At 36.8% G+C, this 18219-nt stretch overlaps 1 protein-coding gene across 1 annotated transcript in view; it reads left to right on the top strand.

Moving 5' to 3' along the window:
- The first annotated feature begins 9944 nt into the window (after positions 1-9944).
- LOC105627276 (LIM domain only protein 3-like) overlaps positions 9945-18219 on the top strand; it is a 13171-nt gene continuing 4896 nt past the window's right edge. The window contains exons 1-2 of the mRNA XM_012208566.1: positions 9945-10033; positions 10322-10585. Coding sequence (XP_012063956.1) covers positions 9945-10033; positions 10322-10585 — 353 coding nt within the window. The remainder of the gene's footprint in view (positions 10034-10321; positions 10586-18219) is intronic.

Below are 18219 nucleotides of genomic sequence, written 5' to 3'. Positions count from 1 at the left end.
TTACCAGAGATTTTCCTCTTCCGAAATACTGCGTGCTGCAGATAAATTTTGTTCACTCCCTCTCCCCCTTCGAAACACGCCGCAGGGGAGTTTCGGTATATGTATACGAGAGAACGCGCGCGATGTCGCCAACGATGGAGGAGCGACGGGGGTTGGCTGCTGGGTAGACGACGACGGTCCCCGAATCGGTGTTATACCGGTGGCTGTTTTATTGCGAGATTTGCGGCGTGGCCTCCCCGTGTAACAAGACTTACTGAGATCTTAATAGAATCTGAGACCACCCCTTCTCAGCGAGTCCCACACCATCGCAGGACTAACTCGTTCTTCGTCTATGGTTCCGCGCTTTTCCAACCTCATCTTGCCGACCATCCCTTCCTCTTTTGGACGGACTTTCGGAGAGTGAGGAGGACCGAGGATGAGGAAATCGCGCGGAGAGGGACGGACGGGAAGTTGACCTCGGCACTGCTTCCCTTCAGCGAAAAAAAAAACTGGTGCTTATATTCTAAGCGTATATAAGAGGGATGGGAAAGCGGACGAGAAGGGGGGAGGGGATGAAACGCGGCAAGGGCGGGAGCGATCTGAAGGGTGATTTATGAATATTGCTTACGGAGAAAAGTGTATCGCTACCGCGCTACGTCGATTCTTCTCTCTCTCTCTCTCTCTCTCTCTCTCTCTCTCTCTCTTATCCCTTCGCGAAGACTTCGAAACGATTCCTGCGTGGCGATGCCTTTGGTATACATTCGCGTTGTTTCCGGGAGAAGAACGATCGTTCGGAAATAACCGAGAACGACGAAGCTGTCTTCGTCGACTCACATTGATGAATATTTGTGTAATAAAATTATTTATAAAACGCACAAATCTTCATGAAGCTATCCTCGATAATAAAAGTTTCTTTGATTCCTAAACATCATAGTAAATTGTGAATGCACGAAAAATATCATTGTTCAAATATATCATCGTAAATCTACTCTCGATAAAAAAAATGTTTTTTCGATTTCTAATCATCATAGTGAGATGTTTGTCACTTTCAATAAAACTGGATACGTCGCGATTAAAATATGAAAGAATTTCATATGGGAGGTCAAAGAAAAATTCAAACACATATACACACATTTACACATTTGTATTATACAATATTTTAAGATTTCATACAAGATTTTTTAAAGAAGAAAAAAGTACGGTATTCCAAAAAAAAAATTAGAACTGACATCGTCATACGCGAAACGGTAGAAATGAGACTCTTTTAGTGATCGAGTTTCGTCCGACGTATTTCGCTCTTTTGTCATTTCGGTTTCTCGCAGGTCGGATCGATATTATACTCCCCTTCTGCGTGCCATGCCGCGCTCCAAGGCTCACCCTTATCCCGTAACGAACACAATTGGCATCGTCAAGACGATCTCACGTGCGTCTTAATTATACCGTAGTGCGGCGCCGGCCCGGTCAGGAGCATCGAGTTGCAGTGAATATTTTATAGCGGTGGTGCCAACGAGAGACGCGAGGCGTCGCGGCGTCGCGTCATTCCGTTCCGCGCTACGCCGCGCCGCACCGGTACGATAGTCGTATAACGACGCGAGAGTAGGTCTGTCCTCGCCCTCTCTGCCTGGGCCCTCCTCTCCCTCCGACCACCCAACTTTCCCCCCCAGGAAGCTTGTTAGGCGACGCCGTGCTTCGCTATCTTCTAATTGGCGATATAATGATCCTGAAGGATGGAATACCGTGGTCCTGAAGGACCCGAGCAGAGAGAGCAGCCTCTCGCTTTGTCAGGGACGAAATTAAAATTTGGCTCTACCTTGCTGCTTCTCTCATCATTCTTCGCTTACATTTCTTTTTCGTCGGATTCATTCTTTGCCCTTATTTCGACGTACCATCCTTCGACCGCCGCAGCGTCTCCGCAATTTGAAGATCTCCAAGATATAGGGAGAAGAGTTAAGAAATAATTTATTTCACGTTCTCGTCTCCAAAATATCGCACGTACGAGGAAATCGCAATCAGTCGCAGCCGTCTACGACGGGGTTTAAGCTCCGGTCGCCGGGGACTATTAATTAATCGACCATTACCTGCATAGTTTGAAATGCGCAACGCGGGGAACAAGTACTCGTTCTAATTACGTGCGCCCTCATTAACCGTAGTAATATAGTAAATTTACAACTTGTAATTATCTCTCATCCGGCGACGACGACGTCGGTGACGACTATGACTACGATAGCTCGCGCAACGCCCGCGATGTAGTTTCGCCTCGTGTTCACCCAATCAGCGAAGGCGGTATATCCGTATCGTTATCGTTGCTCGTCCATTCAGAATTTACGAACGGACCCTTGTAGCGGTGTTGATAGTTACGAGGCCGGTCTCAATTAGTGGAACTTACGTCGCTAGGGTCCAATTAGACGTAGGCCAGCGCAGCTACACCCTGTTTGCCCAAGTTTCCCATGCACCATCCACACTATCGCCGTCAACCTCACCGTCGTCGGGATAGAGTTGCCCGCCGTCCCGCACCTGCAGCGTCACTAGTTGAGGGTGTCTTTTTCCTATGCTAATGACTAATTAGCAGTTCCTCCACTTCATAGTATAATGACACGGGATCCACAGTCCGGGAGGAAGAGAGGGATCATTATCAAGCCCCGAAATTGTAGCCGTGCTTGCTTACCCACCCCTTCTCTTGGATTTCCTCTCTTAGAGGATTTTCCAATCCGGGGGTATTAATAAACGGACTTCTCTCTGTATCCGTCCGTTCCGCCGCATTGTGCTATGGGGCGTCATATTTTATTGAGCATCTTCAATATGAGTTTCGACGTAAGAAAGCGACTTCCGATTGAATTGGCAAGTGCAGTCACTCACAGTTTGGGTCAGCCGAGTACGTCACGCTGACCTTTAACTGTAATAATATATTGACTCCACTATACTCCCGCTCCTCCCACGAGAGGACTTCACCCTCTTCGTTGCTGTCGCCCTCTTCCTACATATATCCGTCTACGTATTTGTCCATCCTGCGTGCTCTCGATCTTTCCTTTTCTCCTCTCCACTCTCGAGTTTTCTTTTACATTTATTTATTTCCTAAACGTCCGTCCCCACCGGCTACTTTATATTTGACATTTTTATTAAACCACCTAGAGCGGCCCTCTGTGTCCGCTCCGACGGAATCTCCGGGATAGACGGACGGCGGGAAACGGCCAGTTGGGAGAGTCGCTTGGAGAAGCGCGACGGAGGAGATGCGGAGGTGGATTTCTCCCATATTGCTGTTAGAGCAATTTCGTAATCTCAGAAGGGTGCTCCTTATATTGACCGAATAAAAAGTCATATATTCCGTTACTGATTTCACGATCGAATATCAGCGTTCCAATCGAGATTCGTCCATGTTTGAGGAATGAGTAGCAATTGACCGTTCGTGCCGACACGGAAAAACCGCTTGAAATCAGTTTGCCATTTTACGATTATGCTATCTCAGACGAGAAAACGCGCAGACGAGAAATGTCGCACAGCGCGCCCGACGTGAGACCGATTTTATCGGCGAAAAATCGAATTTCTCCGAGACTTCTTCCTCGTAGAAATAAAACGATGACTGCTAGTTTTCAGTACCCAAATATAATTTAGCAAATATCGACGACCGATGGTATATAAATATGATATACAAAAGAATTTTTATTATTAATGTTTTATTATATATAGTGCTGTCAAAAATTTCCAGCCAATGAATACTTTTATTATGTTTATTATTCAAATAAGGAATTTTTATTTTTTTTCATAAATAAAGATTTAGTTTAATTTAGTTTAGTTTAGTTTATCATAGATACTTTATCATAGATAAAGTATATAATATATTTTTTTATTTAGGATATTATCCTTAAGGTGATTGTAAGAAGAATTTTATGAACTTATAATAATGTAAACTAAAAAACAGACTGACGAAAATTATTGTAAATTTTATATTGATCGGAAACTTTTAGGAATCTAACTTTTACTTACTTTAAAAGAAATAAAAGAAATAAGTGACAATTGAAAGAAATAAGTCTCCCGAAAACGAGAAAAACTATTTTTCAACTTGATAGAAAATTATTAATCAAATAATATTAGCAAAAAAGATATATGTTTAATATCATCAAATGTTATTTTCGTTTCAATTCTTAAAAATCCAATCTTTCGAGTGATGGTTAATTGCAACGTCTTTTTTAGCTATCTTTTTTAAGTTGTGATGATTTTGATAATTTTTTATGAAGTTAATTTACTTTTGATGATTGATAGGATAATATTTATTAAATTTATGGTAATAACTCGAAAATCACATTTTATAATCGTGTCACTTTTGAAATAAGGGAGCGATATGTTACCAAGTGTCTTATCGCGGACTGGATACGCGACATTTCCTGTCTGACGTGGCGCATGTTTATGACGAGATCGCTACGTTTTAAAAGATCTCTGAAAATTCTTGGGGAGATCCGAGAAGATATCGCTGCAGTAAAGAGTCTAATTTCCATAAGACCGACAGTAGTAAAAGACGCCGTAAATCGCGTCGAGCGAAATTCGTTCTTTTGCAATTTCGTTTTATAAGCGATCGAAGTATCGACATTGTCCACGCTGACGACATCCGTCAAAAGATAATACAATACCCGAAATGTCATTGCTGCAAGCAGACCGATCACTCAGTGTGCAAACACGTCTCAATATTAAATTAGCATTCGCAACAAGAAATACAGTTCTCCTTTTCGATTTTTTAGGAAACTTTTATATACAAGTTTTTAAATACATTTTATTTTAATATCGATTTAACAGAAATATCAACATTTTTTAAAAGGAATGTGAATAAATTATTACGAAAACAAAAGAAAGTGATGAAAAATCGAATACTTCATCAGTATAAAAAATATAATTATTGAAAAATCAAAATATTTTAGATTCTTATCTTTTATATAAGAAATATAATACAGCTTTGGCCAAAAATAAGCACTTTATTAAACATGTTATGTAAAATTTTAACTCAAAAATTGATTTATGGAATTTACTGTAAATTATTCTTTGTTTCAAAAATCTTTTAAATTTATACATAATATCGATATCAATAGATATAAACAATAGAAGTAAAAGAACGCCAGGTAAACGGAAAAAATATAAGCGCCTAATATTTTTTGCCAAAACTATATTAGATAATCCAAAAATAGAAACGGAATCAATATAGATCATTCGGTTCTTCTAGAGTTAAGAAACTTTTTTAACCGCTTAATTTGACATTTCCTTTCGAAAATATAAGTTTCCGCGGAAATGAAAAATGAAAAATTTTCATTTTTTTATAGATTATTTCACCGATTTTAGATACGTTCTTTTATATGTAAATTCATTCGTTTTTCGAATCCGAATAAACTTATGATTGCGACAGGCGAGTAATTTTAATCAACGTACGGATGTGCGAATTCTCGCAGCAACAGGCTCGAAATTTTTCACTGACGCGAATGATTAATTTCACACTGATTTTTTTTTTGTTTGATATTTTGGTATCTATGCACCGAACTTTTAATTTACTCGCGAGCATCGGCAATTTCGACATTCGCTATTTGCCAATGAAAAGGGTAAAGTAACATCCATTTTTTATTGTATACATATCTCTCGCAACCATCGCGATCAAATATGATGCATACGTGGCTATAAGCGTTTGCAAAATACAGAGACTAGACACACGAGATTTTCCTGTCGCGAATTCATCTCACGTTCTCATTTATCGGTTGAGTTCCAAGTAATCGATTATCAATATAGCTATAGCTTGCCAAGCTATAACTTGCCAAGTTTTTTTTTACCCCGAATCGGGAAAAGGGCTTAAAAACCGTCATCGTTAACCGCATCTTTTCGCGGCGCGTCGCACGGTGCGCGCTTTTTTTTAATTCTATCGCAATGTCAATCGGACTAAGGGAGGAGAATCATTAAAAAAAACTAGATCCAGAGAAAACGAAGCGTACGGATCGTTTGACGAATCACGAGGCGGCTCTTGGATATACCGACGTGGGAGGCGCACCACGGGAGGAAACGAGACGGGGAGGAAGGGATGATGTTTTTTTCCTCGGCGGCGCCTCTTTAATTTGCCCTCCAATTAACGGACGGGGTCCTATTTGAAAAATACCTGCCACGAGGGCTGGCAATTATACTTCTTCCTTTTTTTTGCGTCACGAGCGCGTTATTAGCGCTATCCGTCCAACCCCCGCTGTCTCCCCCCCGTCCCTTGCATTCTCCTTCTCTTCTCCGACTCTCGTTTGCTCTTTCCTTCCGTCCACCTCTCGCATTCTCTCACCTATTTCCTCCATCTCTCTCATCCATTTTGTCTTAGTGCATGTGTGCGAGCGCGAAGGGATGGGATGAGAGTGGGTAAGAGCGGGCGAGAGCGTATCCGCACGATTGTATGCGTTTTACGTGTATTGCGGAGCACGCGGGTGAAGTGATGCAGCGATGGGACGAGGGAGATGAAGGAAGGAAAAGGAGAGGGAGAGATAACGAGATAGAGAAGGACAAGTGAGACGGAGAGAGAAAAGGGGTTGGTGGGTGGTAGCGAGAGAGAAAATTGGAGTGAGAGAGCGGGGGTAGCAGTGCGGTGTGATGGCTGCGGGTCGCGAGGGGCCAGGGAGGGAAGGAGTGGCGTTTATAACTCGTGCCCGGGTCTCCCGGCTTTGAGAAGGCCAATTAGCAGCATAAAGCTGCAGCTCGGCCCCGAGGCCGAGGATGTTTGTATGTAATAATGGATTGTTACTCAAAGTATCCGGCTAATTAATTAAGCCCCCGCCGCACGTCCGCCCGCTTGTCGTCGTACTGAACGGCAACGATGGTGGTGGCGGTGGCGGTGGCGGCAAAGGGGGCGAAAGCAAAGTGGGCTGCTGGCCGCCACCCCCATACATCACCCTCGTTGGCCAAGTGTTACGCGGATCACCTCGGAAGAACATAACTGCGTTCTCGTGATCTTCGGACGCAACGACCTAAATCGGATACAATCATTTTTAACTCGATTGCCTGATGTTGACAGCATAAATCGGATAATTTGCGGTTGAGAAAATGTCTCGGAGATAATCTAAGTGTGACGCGTGAAATATCGTATTATTTAATTATCAAATTTTCAGGCTTTAGTAATCTTATATCTACTATTTCTATATACTAAGTATACTAAGAAAACAATTATTAAATTTTATAAATATTTCTTTGAATAGTTCTAGCGAATATTTACTAAATGTAAATACATATGTATTAGATACAAGAATCAATAGTTTGATTCAAATATCATTTTTTCATTTATTTAAATATTTATTTATCGTAAATAAATATTCCGCTAAACGTAGTCAAAGAACTATTTATAAAAATAATTTAATAAATTCTTCCGTCATTGTACTAATTTTGTTGAAACTAAATATGTTATTAAACAAGAGAAATAATATTCGGTAAGGCGGATCTCAATGCTGAAATATTTCTCCTTATTCTGAATTTATGTACATATATGATTTTGCAAAATCAATTTCGCGCGCCGAAATCTTTTTCGATCTTGAAACGCAATCATGAATAAACCTTGAGTAGTAGTATCACTTATTAAATTGACAAGCAATTTAATAATTTTTATTATTTTTAATGCTAATAAGCACCTTTATTTTAATAAGAATATTACTAATCTAAATGTTAACGAATCATAAATCTGCGAAAAATTTAGTGCGAAAAATATTGTTCGCGGAATCAGAATTGTGTAGAAATTCATATAGAAATATTTAAGAACTAAAAATCACTTTAATCGCAAATATAGAATTGTCTCGTTCAATCAGATTTATTCTCATCGGTGTCCAAATTATTAAATATAAATTATATTTAAACTAAATGTTGGCATTTCGCCATCTGTAAGTCCGTGATTTGCGAAAATTAAAAGATATAATTAAAATGTATCATTGTCTTTTATTATACGAATTTGAGATATAATAGAAATTTTATATGATTTTACACGAGACAAACAAACACACAGAATCAATTATTCATTGTTCCAACATTCCTGAGTAGGACGCAAAGGTTAAAGTTTAAAGTAGCACAGTTTATAGCACAGTTTATACATCTTAACTAGGATAACGCTTTTAGTTTCCTTGTAAGCACGAAATGCGGTTAAAATAATTGGCGCTGTAGAGAAATTTATTTTTGCCTGAAAAATGCTCGCCCAGCGCGAATGCTCCGCGGGATGGTTGAAAGACGGGCTGTTTCGGATGTCGGTAAGCGAAAAGAACAGAGAAAAGGGAGAAAAGTGAGAACGAAACAAAAAAGAAATATTTTATGCACCATGAAAGATTCCGGAGGCGCTTGTGACGTAGCGCGTCGGTGCTTATTGGAGTCTGAGTGCGCGAGAACGAGCGGCAGGCACGGTTCCAATTAGTCGCACTAATTATTGCGTGCTGTCAGCCACTTACGACGGTCGGAGACGCTTGTAACGGGCGGGATACGCGTGCATTGCATGCCAAACGCCGCGATGTGTCGGCCCTTAAAAACACGCGCGGATGCATACGAACCATCAAAATGTGCGGGTAAGGTTCTCATTAACTCGGGAAATCAAATTTTGACACTTCGAAATGACACCGTATATATAATTCTCTCGTCGCGGGCACAACTTTTTTCTCAGTCTATGAGCTCCTGTCGCTTTGCTGAGAATTTTATTTCACTTGTAAGTTTTAGGCATCTAGTGATTATTTTAAATTTCACTTGAATTGATAAAACATCCGAATTCTCATTGATATTTTTCATAATAAATTCTTTAGTGTTTTAAATATGTAAATTAATATCAGTAATATTCCTTATTAAGTTTAATTTATGATATTACATATTGCAGCTTCAGTCTATAGAATTGTGTTTCAAAATAGATAAATAATCGCGTATTTGTTTGAACTGGAAATTCTAAAATTTTACAAATATTATTAGACACCAAGACCCTAATCGAATAGTTCTCTTCATTCATTTGTGTTGAACTTTTCTCGATTCGTTTTCACTTAATATTGTTTGTTTTAAATTTTATCATAATGCTAACCCTCGATTATAGCAACAGATCATTTGAACCCAAAGCGAATATTTTAGATGGTTGTACATTCTGATTGACTATAAGATTCTAAATGATAAAAAAATCTTGAACTTCCTTCTATCAATCACCATAAGGCGGAGGTTTATTGCATTTTATACTTCAAAAGAAGAAATCTGGTTTAAGTTATTAAAACAAGCATGAGAAAAATCATAAAGTATTATGTAGTAATATATCTTTGAAAATATATTTGTATTAATAATTCATAATAATGATTATATCAAAATCAATATTGTGAATATTATTAATATTATTAATACGAGTATACTTTCAAAGATATATATTACATAATATTTTATGATTTTTCTCATGCTTGTTTTAATAACTTAAATCAGATTTTTAAATTGTTCTGTTTTATTTTAAAATCATTTAAAACTTCAGTGTTGTTTTCATGGTTATAATTGAGGATTAAGGAATTGGAAAAAAATAGAGAAGAATCTATCACGAATATTTCTTTCTTTTTTAGCAACAATAGAGGAATATATAATATTAAATTTATGCTGTCAAATTATCAAATTTGAGTATTTCTTAATCATTCCTATAGATCGTCTTTATTTCTATTTAATATGTCAATTTAACTAAAACGAAAGAATTAAACAAAAGAATATATTTTTGGTTTAAATTTAATTTATTATATATTAAGGGCATACGTTTACATGAATGCTGTTTAGTTTGAAATTAGCAATGCAATATAAATGCAGAAAGAAGTTGATTATATGTCATTTTTACCATATGTTTTGTATTAAAATAATAGATTGACACTTGGAAATTAAAAATAACACATTATTTAAGGACTATTTAAATTAAACTCGATTCTTTAATATTTAACAGTGTAATTGTAGCGATTTGATTTGCTGTTCCAGACGGCGCCGTAGTTGAGATCACGATGACTATGGACGTGAGCAAATCCGAGACGAATAAAAATGGTTCGACGCAGCAGGAATGCGCCGGCTGTGGGAAGACAATTACGGAGAGGTAAACGACAACACACATATATACAATGTATTTTTGCATGATCTATACTCTTAAAAAAAAACACTATCTTCGTCTCTAGCTCTTTCTTTATTAATAAATCTGTTACATATTCAATATTTGTCGCAAGAATGTAGATATAGCTTTCCGATCTCTAAAGCGGCCCTCTCTCGCTTCGCTTATAATGTTTAGTCAATGCTTTTGCGTAAATCTATGTTAAATATCAAGATAAGAGAGATATTTTCAAAACTTAACGGCCGGTAAGAACGAAAACTGCGGTCGGTCCTTCAGGTATCTCCTCAAGGCCCTGGATCTCTACTGGCACGAAGACTGCCTCAAGTGCGGATGCTGCGACTGTAGGTTAGGCGAGGTCGGCTCTACCCTCTACACCAAAGCTAATCTTATCCTCTGTAAGAGGGACTACCTCAGGCTCTTCGGGAACACGGGATGCTGCGCGGCATGTAATAAGCAAATACCGGCGTTCGAGATGGTCATGAGGGCCAGAACGAACGTCTATCATCTCGACTGTTTCGCCTGCCAGCAGTGCACTCATCGGTGAGTGCGAATGACAGTATTACCCTTATTACATTACTAGCTTCAACTCTATTAATCAAGATTTTAGAATTATCTTTATTATTAAATTCGGTCTTTCTTTTAGCGAGATTCTTCTCATTTCATATTCTCGTACCTTTTCCTCGATTTAGATTGTGAATTTGTGAATCTTATTTTGAATGTACTCTTTAAATTTCTTGGAGTGAAATTCCACTTGAAAATTCGAGCGATTAACGAATCACTAAAATTGGAATAACTTTTCATTCATATATCTTATAAAATTTATAGTGTTAAGTTATCTAATCTAATTTTATATTTTTAATCATTTCTATAGGTCGCTATTACTCTTACTCACTATGTCGTTAATTTAAAATAATGCAGTTAAATAATTTAACTTTAAAAAATGTATTAAATTTGACTCAAATTTAGTTTATTATTTACTAAATGCATACTTTAATATAGACGTTATTTAATTTAAAAATAACTACAGAAAAATGAATTGATTTATACATTTGGACCTACATGGAAGTTAAAGATAAAATAAAATGTTATTTAACTCAAGGGATTAGGTTGTCATTACTCCTTCGATATTTAATAGTGCAGTGTGAAATGAATTCTTCCACTCTGTGTCTGTACGAAATAAATATTTTCATTCGTAATTAAAGAATGCAAAATCTGATATGCTCTACATTGTAACAGTTGGAAACAGTGCATACATCAAGCATGAAAAAGTTCAGTGAGCAAGTCACATTGTCGAGTTAGACATTTTCCTTATGAAAAGTGAAATGTCATTCTATTCCGAATGTATTTTCACTACCAATTGGAATGAAGTTCATTCGTTTTGAATGAGATTTCATTCTGAAAAATTTAGAGAGTGGAAAATTTAAAAATAAATACAGCGCTATATAGAGAACACATTTTATTTCGGTACTATGCAAGCTGCTATCCGCAGAATTATTTAAAAATTTGCGCTATTTTCTTGTATTGAATAACGAAATTTCAAAAACAGAAACAAAATTCGTTGGGACTCATCAATTATTAAAAATTACCGCGCGACATAAAGCACCGGACAATCGGCGGAAAATTCGAATCGGCTGAATTTGCTATCTCGCTTCCCGTCTCTCCAACCCCGTCTCTCCTACCATCCTCCTTTATTTTCTACTATTCCCTTTCATGGCGATGCATCTTTCGCATCGCGTAGACACATATGTGAAGACGGCCAACGGTGGAAGAGACTACTGGTTCGCGAAGTAAACTTGATAGAGAAAGGGGATAGGTTGCTTTACAGGTCAGCTGGGAAATCACCCTGCGCTTTCCGCACTATAACCTCTCTTTTCTTTCGCGATGCCGTTTTCTGGACCGATTTGGTCGTGAAACCTCGCGGCACGTCTTCGCGCATCCCACGACTTCAATCTCCATCTGCCAAAACGCGCGATATGCTATCCACTTCAATCATCTTTCATTCGTTTTTATAAAACAAGCAACATTCAAAACAAATAATTGAAATTTTTCATTACTACAATATCGTTGTTTTATGCAACATATTAATAAATAAGAAAATAGTAATGAACGTAACATATTTCTATTTCATTTGTTAGCAATTTTGGAAAGAAGGAAAGAGAAAAAATAATCTTGTCATAATCAAACAAAATTAATCAATAGTATATAATTGTCAAAAACTATTCATAAAATAAATGCAATTAAATTATGTAATTGATAAATTTTATTTTAATTGATAGAATTGTTATTCTTAACTAAATAATTATAAAATCAATCTGAAAAATAAAAATTAAAAATGAGAAATCTAGAAATATCAAAATTATAATATATTTATTAACAACATTAATAATACTTGCCAAAAATTTATAAAATAAATAAAACTAAAATATGTAATTGACAGATTTTATTTTAATTAATAAAATCGTTACTTTTAACTAAATAATTAAAATTAAACTGAAAATTTATACAAACTAATATATCAAAGTTAAATTTATCCACATTTATTGTTTGTGTGTCAGGAACGTATTGACATTTTGCGGCCTTAAAACTTTGTCGATATATTCGTTATCGATTGACCTCTTTAATCCTAGCGCGGTTTGAGACTTTTTGTAATCAATGAGTTATTACGAACTGAACGATGAACTCTGATGGGAGATTAAGCATAGATCCAAATTTTAATAGGTTTTGAATTTTGCCTTTATAAGTTTCTTCTGTATCCTAATACAAGTTTATAAGTTTCATAAGTTTCTTAGCGATATAAAGGGCTTGCTTCAGAGCGAGGATAAATGCCCTTCTCTCTCTTTCTTTGTCTCATCTGCTTTATCTTTTAAGAGACAGTAGTTATTTATATCATATTAATATTTGAATATCGAATATTTTCACGTTCAATTGAGATCAATCTTTGCGAACAAGACACTATCAATTCTTTCCATGACTCCTATAGATATATCGTATGTTGCTCCAAGGTGACATACGAGATACGTATTAAACAAAATCAATTATAGTGAATAAGATCAATCGTGAATTTATCTATCAAACTTGCACGTTATTAGCCGTTACTTTTTTCGTCGGTTTAATTATCTCCGGGCCATGGTACGACATTTAAACAATATGAGGCAACGAAACGAGGAGGCAGAGACCTGTAGCGATTCAATGGCGGGAAGCGTACAAACGAGTGCACAAAAGCCAGTGGAGCGATACAATACTGGCTTACGGACGAAGTGACTCGTTTTGGGGGGGAGGGGAAATAACAACGAGCAGGAGAGAGCAGATAGAGCAGGTAGGAAGAGAGAGGAAATCTGCCGTTCTGTCGGTAGAGGATGGCGACAGAAAGAGGGAGAGAGAACAGGGGATATGATACAGGAGCCGGAGGTGGAGGATGTAGTTTCAAGCCAATAGCAATGGTTGTCCAGGCATGTGGCAAACGTTGCGCAGCGTCTCAAACAATGTGAACAAAAGAGCATCAATTTTACGTTTTTATCGTCCGGCATTGTCTATCTTTGACAATGCGTCCCGGTCGCGCGCGACTCGCGGCGAAACTGGCCTGTAAGGGGTAAGGGGAGGGTGGCTCGCACGTCAGGATCAAAAACGAATTCGAACGGTAGGGGATAGCCATTGGGGATCCTTTGGAAAGAATCGCGGACGCGTGACGTTTGCAGACAGAGAGTAGAAGCCGGTCGACGTTGTCTCGAGGTTGGGGAGAAAAAGCGAAGAAGGGGAATTGCGAAGAAAGTAAATTGAGACGGCCGTACACTCAGTCCGGTCATTATATTTGTTGTAACAATCGCATTGCGTGTGTCGCGGATGATGTACGAGCGCAATTAAAACGCGCGCTCGCGATAAAATATGCCTGATGCGGAATATTCGGTGCGACCCCTGCGATCGTGCCGCTAAAAAGCAGGCAGGTTGGTAGGTAAATTTGAAGAGGGCAATTACTCGCAGCGCTGCGCGTCCTGTAACGAGACGACTTAGAGTTTGCAATTAAACAGCAACAATTACACGGGGTAACTTTAGACTGTAATAACACAGAATAAAGGGTTGCCAGTGGCTGCGACTAGGCTCCCACCCTCCTGGTTAGAGGATGATTTACCGATGCAATTAGCTCTCTCTCTCTCTCTCCGCCCTCGACACGAATACACACATATACACATACATATGCATTAGCGCAAGCGCGGGCATCGCGTATTCGCTTCCCCTCCAAATTTCTTTACTTCCGTCGAATCCGGTCAAACATAATGACTACTCGATTAAACTTTCGCCCTTGCGACTTAGATTTGATATTATACCGGCGCGAGATTTAGCGGAATTGCAAACGATGTGGAATTTCTTATTTGATGTAGATAATTGCTATTTGCAATCAAAATTGTAGCGTAAAGTATTTTTTATTATTTTAAAAAATAATATTCATTGGTCATTACGTTTCGTTGATAAAAAAAGTGATACAAGTAAAAAATTTGCATTTTTTAGATAATGAAAGTAAATCGAAGACTAATATATTTTTTGTGGAAAGATGACTCATATTTGCACATATTCGAAAAATATCATATTTTTGATAAGGAGTGAAATTTGCATTATACTAAGGTTGTCCAGTGTTCGGTCCAGTGTTCGAATTTTGAAAACTCATAACGTGGTTTTAACTTCAAATGAATAGATCACATGAAGTGGCCACAGCTCCCTATAATATAGTTTTCTTTAAAATAAAATTTATTATATTGTATATCTCTATCTTATAATATCTCTATCTTATAATCAATATAAATTTAATATAATATATTAGTAAAAAAAATACAACTATAAAATTAAACAACTATAAAATTTTTAAAGAGTTTTTGCTCATCCTACTATGGTACTTGCATATCTTTAAACCACCTGTATCTACTTAAAGAATACATCATAATTAAATAAATAAAAAAATATATATAACATGGAAGGAAGATCAAATTATAGAAATTGCACATTTATTATTCGAATTAAAACGTTTTTTAATTCAGAATTTTTTAAATGCTGTACTGAAAAGATGCTAATTTTTTTAGATCACTTTTCTATCAGTAATACTATATAGTATGATCGGTTTATTGCTCATGCTTTTTCTTAATATATTTGATAAGGATTATCTCTTCCGCAGCAGTTATCTGTTCCGAGGAGACATCCTCGCGTGTGTGCTGTCGGCACGACGGCTTGACCCGCAATTTCCGCGATTCATGCCGCGGTGCGTCGAATAAAGATTTTATCTGAGAAACTGGCGAGACGCGCATGGCACATGGCCGCTGAAATTTTGATGTGCTGATGCTCGCGCGCAGAGGACGGTATTACTCTTTGAGGGCTACAGCCACGTCGTCGGAACGGCCCGTAAAGTGCCTCTCTAACGGGGTCACGCATTGCCACCGGTGGTATCATTTATTGAATCGCAATGTCGCCTTTGCGCCTTTCTACCTTTCTGCATCGACCGAACGTTGTCGTCTTCGCACGCTTCTCTTCGCCACCTTGTGTCTCCTCGATCTTTCCCCATCCTCCATTGTCCTGCAGCCGGACTACCCTTGTTAAAGATTCAACCGAGTTATCTGAGCATCGTCTAGATTGAAATTTGCCATGCAGACCCGAGAATTCTTTCGCTCGATTCTATCTCCATCCCCTCGTGAACTCTCAACGCGGACGGTTTATCAACTCGATATTTCTCAGACATCCCACACATTCGTAATGTAAGATCAATTTAATATTGCCATAATTATATTATCAGGGTTACAGCGATAATATAACTTTTTTCCTAGAGCGGAAATATGAAGAGTGAAAAATTTCTCCATTACCTTCAATGAAAAAAATTTTCACGTTTTTGCCTTAGAGGAAAAGTTATCTGATCGTTACAAGTAACGAGGATGATTCTCATTGGAGCCCGTAAAAAGAGAGGGACAAATCATTGTCTGTTGATATACATAATCTGTCTAAAAAATTTCAATACTCATTTCTTCCTAAATATATAAGTAACGTCTTTTTCCAACAACTATAATAATTTTACAAAACAGATTTATAATTGGCAACTCGTAAACACAGGTTTGGTTTTTTACTGACAACTATACACGTAAAAGTATCTAAAAAGTTATGAGACTAAATTCAGGAAAAATTGAGAAATAAATATATATAAATTATATTAATGAAAACATAGTCCCCCTGATCTCAATCCACTGTTCAGAACGTTCTTTCAATCATTGGAAACTTTTACAGTAATCATTTTTTGTAACGTGTTCATTACATTAAAGATTATTTCGAAATTAATTCGCTTAGATGTTTAAAATATTATCAAATCTTCCCCCTTCATATTTTTAACTTCGAAAATCAAAACTATAAAAAAGTTCATCAATATTATCTTGATTTTGAATTTTATCGTCCTCACTTTGGTTGGTTTTGTCTCTCTTGAGACTAACTCCATGAAATTTGTTTCAAAATTAAAATCTGGGATTGATCAACTCCCTCAGATTTGAACTTCGAAACAAACAGCTGCCCACTGTTTCATTACGAAAATTTTTACAACGAAAAATCTAATGAAATCCACACGTGGCCAGTTCTCGAAACATACTGCTTGCATGAAAAAAATCGTACAAATAATCGAAAAAATTACTATAGTTGTTGGAAAAAGGCGTTACTTATATATTTAGGAAGAAATGAGTATCGAAATTTTTTAGACAGATTATGTATATCAACAGGCAATGATTTGTCTCTCTCTCTAGATCTGAAGCAAGCCTAAAGATATCTATCCTGTTCTACTATAAGAATTATATATAAAAGTCATATGCATTTTTAATTTACGATATCAAATATACATAGCTGTCCGTATATTACATGATTTTTGTAATACAAAATGGAAAATTTATTAAATTTAACACATTTCACTTAAATTTTGTGTTAATCTTGCACAAGTGAATGTATTAGAAAATAACACAAATATTATGTAAACAAATTGAGATAAAAAATATAACATTAAAACAATTTATAAGCAAACTTTGAAAGATATTTGAAACATATTTTTTTTAATAACATTAACATTTATAATATGTTAAATTAATACGTACTTTTTTCATTTACTTTAAAATTTACGTTTTAAAATACATTATTTTTATGTTATTTGTTCATTTACTCATAAATTATTTTAAATTAAGAAATGTTGAATATTTATTTAACACAAAATATTTTAATTAATTCTTGAGTGTGTTAAAAATTCAACGCAAAATTTTAACAAGAACTTAAGTGGACCGTTTTATATTTGTGGATGTTTAATACAAAATGTTTTTTTTTTTATAGAATAGAGCATCTTTAGGACTTATTTTACTAAATCTAAGGAGAACTACATTGTATACGCAATAATTTTTGACCGATGCGATCCCTCCCTTGGACTTTCAAAGGATGAAGAAATTGCAACGCATCATAGGCTCCCGGGTGTCGTGAAACGTGTCAAAACGGCAGTAAACAATGTGATGCGCAGGGAGATGAGAAACGCGTGCGATGAGGCGGTGGGAGAACGGTTGGCGAGCACGTAATAAAAAGAAAATTGAATGGAAACACTTACGGAATTGCGCCAATTACGTAGGTGCTAGATGCGCTCATGCTATAATAAAGCGTTCGCACGGCAGCGGCAGTAGTGGCGAATTTGTTCTCATTGCGATGAACGCAGAGCGAGAGATAAATCAAGTTTTAAACGTTTATGATTTGCTCGCGCAAGCGTTACGCGATGATGAGCTTCAATACGATGGAAATTAAAACTTTGTAAAAAGGATTTCGCTTGTCCGCGATTTTAATATTTCACTCGTGATGGTCGTGAATAAAAATATTTCATAATCAGTACTTGATGCAACTCATTTTGAACGCGCAGATGTCTTGCGGCTTGCATACATTTTAGAATCACTGTGGTAATTTTTAGACTTGCAAGAGAAGATTCCTAATTCGGAAATTAAAAAAATTATGAAACTGACAATAATAAAAGATATTCTGATATGTAATGAACTATTTTTTGTCCTGAATTTATCATAAAGAGTTAAAATTAATCTTTAAAGAATAATTAAGATCAGAAACAGGACCACGTATATGAATAAATTAACTAAATACAAGAAGCACTAATTATGGTCAAAATTATATATTAGACTAATTAT

The sequence above is a fragment of the Atta cephalotes genome (assembly GCF_000143395.1).
Source record: "Atta cephalotes unplaced genomic scaffold scaffold00001, whole genome shotgun sequence".
In the NCBI taxonomy this organism is placed as follows: domain Eukaryota; kingdom Metazoa; phylum Arthropoda; class Insecta; order Hymenoptera; family Formicidae; genus Atta; species Atta cephalotes.
Note: the sequence above shows the minus strand (reverse complement) of the source record. Positions and strands in the feature narration are given on the sequence as shown.